The 6,060-nt window shown below is 37.4% G+C and overlaps 1 protein-coding gene across 1 annotated transcript; it reads left to right on the top strand.

Annotated features, from left to right (window-relative positions):
* The first annotated feature begins 2,404 nt into the window (after positions 1 to 2,404).
* Positions 2,405 to 3,407, top strand: LOC104233704 (uncharacterized). Its single transcript, XM_009787141.2, has 2 exons — positions 2,405 to 2,875; positions 3,159 to 3,407. The coding sequence occupies exons 1-2, from the start codon at positions 2,405 to 2,407 to the stop codon at positions 3,405 to 3,407; spliced, it is 720 nt and encodes a 239-aa protein (XP_009785443.2).
* Positions 3,408 to 6,060: the final 2,653 nt, after the last annotated feature.

Below are 6,060 nucleotides of genomic sequence, written 5' to 3'. Positions count from 1 at the left end.
TATGAACTTAGCACGTGACAAATTGAGATGAGAGTTTATATTGACTATGGTTGAGGTGTCCAACCACGATATGCATCCTGGTTTGGTGCAAACACTAGATGTGGACGAGTTTTTAAAGCTAAAATATAACACAAGTAATTGAATCCTGCGCTTATCTGAGGCTTCTACCCGTCTTTAAAGGGTTTTTTTTCCCTGAACGGTCCCCGGGGGGGGGGGGGGAGGGGTGGTCGTGCTGGGTTAGCGGTTCCTTTCATTGGAGGACTGAGCTTGGTTAATGTTGGTGTTTAAGTTCAACGTTGGTGTTTCAGTTTGGTAGTTGGGACAGGTCTGAAGCTCAATGTGGATTTCATTTTCTATTGTAAATAACCAAAGGGTAGCCGGCGTCATTATTTTCTTCTTTTGTTTCTAAGTTGTAATGTGATAAGATAAATAAAAATAAAGGGGAAAAGTACAGAAATAGCCAATTTAAACACAAACTTACCAACCTCTAGTCCAAAGTTAAACACTTACCAAAAGTAGCCCAAAATTTAGAGATACACACGAGTGTATCAATTTACCACGCATCAGAGAATCACGCTTCCAACAATCACGCATATGAGAATCACGTTTCCTTCCCTTTTTCAAGCTACCAATATGCCAGATCACAACATTCTCTCCCTCTGTAAATCATAGCATTCTCTCCCAAAAATTCTCCAAAGAAGCTCCAAATTTCACTCAAAATCGATCAATTTCACTATATACCTTCGCAATTTCTGTGTAAATACAACTTTTGCAATTTCTGTGTAGAAGGAACTACGAACTGCAATCAAAATCAATCAAGAAATTAGTGAGTTTTGACCTAATTTTAGCTACTTCAATGGCAAATTTACCAATTTTTATTCAGTATGGAGGCCGATGGAATGTTGACAATAGCTTTGTAGATTATAATGCAGATGTTGTAATAGTTACACCAAATATAAGTTTTGATGATTTTGTAGACGTGATTTCGAAACAACTTATGATAGATACTTCATTGAATGCTATTGAAATCAAATACACTGTCCAAAACGGTTCTCCACCAATAGTGATACACAATAGTATGGGTGTATGTGTATATCTTGAGCTGAAAAAAGCTCAGAATTTACAATGTATCCCCTTTGTATAACATCGAGTGAAAAGGATATGGACATGATCTGCTACAATTCCAATTCTGCTATGATTTCCTCAGAATGTGCACAAAGCTCAGTTATAGAGGAGAGATACAATGGCGATACAATTAAGATGATCGAGTTTGGGGATGGAGAAGACTGGAATGATACAGAATCTGATGAAAATACAATAATAACTGACCCTCAACACATAGATGTAGAAGAAGGTCAAATTTATAAAGACAAGGCAATGATAGTCAAAGTCATGAAGCACTTGGCAGTAAAGGAAGAATTTCAGTTTAAGGTGCATAGATCAAGTGAAAGCAGGTATCAAAATATTTATTGTATAATTATGTATCTCAATGTATATCGTAGTTGATGTTAGAAGCATAATTATGCAGAAAATAAGTTGTTGCTTGTAAGTATGTGGCTGTACACTTTTAAGGTGTGGTTGTCACCGTCTAGTACTGTATAATCATTGTATTTTTTTCATCTAATATTGATGATGGCAGTGTGTATCACTATATATCATTGTATTTCATGTCGCTCTGTTTATTGATGGAAAAGTTTATATCCTTATCGTAGGTACTGCCTAGTATGCATCAACAACAACTATGATTGGTATTTTAAGTCTTCGAGCCTGGAAAAAGCAAACATTTTCAAGGTCAGAAATTTTAGCAAAGTGCACTCATGCCTCTTGAAAGACAGATCTTACGCACAATACCAAGCTACTGCAAAACTCATCGGCAGTCTTCTGATAGACAAGTATAAAGACCCAAAAATAATATACACTCCTAATGACATAATTGGAGACATGAACAAGCAGTATGGTCTTCAAATGACATATATGCAAGCATGGAGATCGAAAGAATATGCAGTTCAAGTACTGAGAGGGAACCCGAGCGGATCATATGAAAAGTTGCCAAGCTACTTTTATATGCTGGTTCTTACAAATCCTATGTCGGTGATAAGTTTGAAAAAAACAGATGAAGACTTGTTCATGTATGCTTTCGTTGCACTATATTCATCTATAAAAGGATGGCAGTATTGCAAACCGGTTGTTATTGTAGATGGAACCTTTCTTAAATCGGCATAAAGAGGAACAATATTGATAGCATCAACACAAGATCTAGCAGGTTATATCCTACCACTCGCATATGCCATAGTAGATTCAGAGAATAATGCTTCCTATGAGTGATTTTTTGCGAGATTCAAGGATGCATTTGGGGAAATGGAGGGAATGTGCATAGTCTCGGACATGCATGAAGGCATTGAAAATGCAGCGACAACATTGTATCCACAAGTACCTCGTTGTGTCTGCATATGGCATCTATGGAATAATGTTAAAAAAAATTACAAAAAAAAACCATTTGTTGCTCAAAGATATATTCTTTGCTATGGCCAAAGCATACACAGTTGAGAAGTTTGATTACCACATAGCAGAGGTAGAGAAAATTGATAAGAGGGTCAAAGATTACTTAATGAATGTTGGGTATGAAAGATGGTCCAGAGCATATTCCACTGTCAATGAAACATTGACGATGACTTCAAACATTGCGGAGTCGATCAATGCAACGCTCAAGGCTTCTAGGGAACTCCCAGTACTGCCTTTGCTAGACTACATAAGGCAATTGATCGGGCGATGGAATGTTACAAACCTAAAGAATGTAGTAGAGTCATTCACTGATCTTGGAAAAAAATATGATACAATGCTGATGGAAAATCTTGAATTGTCACATCATATGAAGGTATAACTGGAATCTGTAGATACGTGTGCATAGAATATGTAATCATGCCGAATTCACGGATCTGTTATATCTTGAACCCTTCGTGTGATTCTGTTAAACTAGTGTCCACCTACACAAAACCAAAAGCTTTCAATTTAATGTAGCATTTATGCCTACCCCACTGCTGAAATATTGGTTGGTTTGACATTATATTAAGCTATTTTGAATCTTATAGGCTCTCTAGTATATGTATTTTAAGGGCATCTACTTTGTCACCACTAATGATAGTTGATAAATTTTGTAGGTAACCCCTTCGACGAGTTACTTATATTCAGTACTTGACAAAGGTAAGCAAAGAATGGTGTTCCTAAAAGATCGAACTTGCAGCTGTAGAAGGTTTCAGTTGGATGAGCTGCCATGTGCACATGCTTGGGCAGTATTAAAATACAAATACTTTGATCACATTGAGTATTTCTCGGTGTACTACACCAGGAAGTACCTATTGAAGACCTATGAAATTCCAATTTATCCGGTTCCTGATGAAAGCACATGAAAATTCCTGCAGAAGTTCTAAATGAAAAAGTCTTGCCACCAGACGTGATTAAAACAATAGGAAGGACAAGGAAGGGGAGATGCAAGCCAATATCTGAAAGGGAACGAAAAATGTCGATTTCATGTAGGCAGTGTGGAGAAGAAGATCACAATAGAAAAACTTGTAGAAATAATACAAAGAGCGGATGAAATATGTCAAATTTAGAATTACTTGTTATTTTACTTTACTGAATATCATAGAGATTTAGAAGAATGTAATATATCAAGAACTATATCATTGTAGAATGTCATTTGAATTTTAGATATAAATAAATATTTGACCTATCATTTAAAATCGTGTTGAAAGTGTATATTATACATCTGTTTGATTAAAAAGAAATTGTATCAGCTATGTATCATATTTGTATCATATATGTATCGCTTGTGTATCATATTTGTATCATCTATGTATCGTTTGTGTATCACCTATGTATTTCTGTGTATAGGCTCTTACTCATGTCTGTATTTGTGTAGTAACAAAGCTAACTAATGGAAAACAGTCGTAGCAGCTAGAAAACTATGCAAATAGTTTTAGAAATTTGCAAATAAGAGTGGCTTCATCAATACATATTTGAAAACTATGTATCATATGTGTATCATATCTATATCATATGTGTATCATTCGTGTATCTGCAAGAGACAATGTATCACAAACTACGGTATATTTTTTATATCTTTAATTCACAACAGAAAATCAAGGGAGAAAACACCAAAATAAACTAAACTGCAACACTCTAATATCACACTGAAACTCATTAAACCTTTATAACAGAGCAAACATATCATTTGCCATACAATTCTTAAAAGTATTCAGAAAATTCAAACACAAACAAAATCTGATCCGTCTTACAACAATGACAACATAACAAAACATAATACAAAATGAAATTATAGAGTTCATCCTACAACAATGATAGAAGTAACTACTTCTTCTGCTTTTGTGACTTCTTCTATCGACCAATAATCTCATCATCACTTTGCGGGTTCAGTTCCATCTTCTTTCTAGCATAATCCCACAAGAGAGCACCAAATCTGCACCGGTGTGCATAGGATTCTGAAAGATATACTTAAATGGATCTAAGCGAGATATGAGATAGGTAGTGTAAGATGACAAATAATGTTTCAGCTTCTGCGCCACCCAGGTTAGGGTGCAACATGTCCTCTCGAGCTGAGTGTACTTGACCTCATACGGTGTGAATTTCTTGCTGAGATAATATATGGCATGCTCCTTCCTGCCAGTGATATCATGTTGACCCAATACACAGCCGAAAGAATTGTCCAATACCGTCAAATATAGAATCAAAGGTCGTCCTGGTTCTGGCGGGACCAACACAGGTGGATTTGACAAATACCCCTTTATCCTATCAAACGCCTCCTGACATTCATCTTTCCACCTGACCGCAACGTCTTTCTTTAACAACTTAAAGGTGGGCTCGCAAGTTGTCGTGAGCTGAGCGATGAACCTGCTGATATAATTCAATCTCCCCAACAAACTCATCACCTCTGTCTTGTTCTTCGGAGGTGGCAATTCCTAGATAGCCTTGACTTTCGATGGATCCAGTTCGATACCCCGGCGGCTGACTACGAACCCCAACAACTTTCCAGACGGCACCCCAAAAGCACACTTTGCAGGATTAAGCTTGAGATTGTACCTGCGAAGCCTTCGGAAGAACTTCTTCAGATCCTTGACATGGTCAAACTGCTTCCTAGACTTCACGATCACATCATCCACGTACACCTCGATTTCCTGGTGTATCATATCATGGAATATTGTTGTCATTGCCCTCATGTAGGTTGCCCCAGCATTTTTCAAGCCGAATGGCATGACTCGATAGCAGTACGTTCCTCACGGCGTGATGAATGCCGTCTTTTCAGCATCTTCCTCGTCCATTAAGATCTGATGATAACCCGCGTAACAATCTACAAAAGAACCAATCTCATGTTTGGCACAATTGTCAATCAATATATGGATGTTTGGCAGGGGAAAATTATCCTTAGGATTTGCTTTGTTGAGATCCCGATAATCAACGCACACCCTGGTCTTGCCATCCTTCTTTGGCACAGGCACAACATTGGCTAACCAGGTGGGATACCGCGTGACCTAAATAACTTTCGCATCGAACTGCTTGGTGACCTCTTCTTTGATCTTTACACTCATATCCGTTTTGAACTTTCTCAGCTTCTGTTTGACAGGAGGGAATGCTTGGTCAGTGGGCAACTTGTGAACCACTAAATCAGTGCTTAGACCCGGCATGTCGTCATAGGACCATGCAAAAATGTCTTTGTATTCGAATAGTGCTTTGATTATCTCCTCCCTGAGTTGAGGTTCCAGATGGACACTTATTTTGGTTTCACAAACATTTTCTTGGTCCCCTAGATTAACTGCTTATGTATCGTTCAAATTAGGTTTGGGCTTTTCCTCAAAATGACTTAGTTCCTTACTAATTTCTTCATAAGCCTCATCATCATCAAATTCCAACTGGTCATCACACTCAATTTCTTGTATTATTACTTCAGAGTTAGATTAGCTTTTAAAACTGGGCCGAAGATTCCTCATGCATGTCATGTCATTGATACCAGCATAAAAAGGACTGTACAAAAGAAGAAAACAAAAA

Source organism: Nicotiana sylvestris, chromosome 5 (genome assembly GCF_000393655.2).
Source record: "Nicotiana sylvestris chromosome 5, ASM39365v2, whole genome shotgun sequence".
Taxonomy (NCBI): Eukaryota; Viridiplantae; Streptophyta; class Magnoliopsida; order Solanales; family Solanaceae; genus Nicotiana; species Nicotiana sylvestris.
This window is presented reverse-complemented; position numbering and strand designations above follow the sequence as displayed.

Excerpts from the sequence above, each read along its gene's own strand:
- LOC104233704 (XM_009787141.2), top strand. The coding sequence starts at position 2,405 with ATGCAGCGACAACATTGTATCCACAAGTACCTCGTTGTGTCTGCATAT. Across the intron at positions 2,876-3,158 it reads AATTGTCACATCATATGAAG|GTAACCCCTTCGACGAGTTA; the intron begins GTATAACTGGAA and ends TAAATTTTGTAG.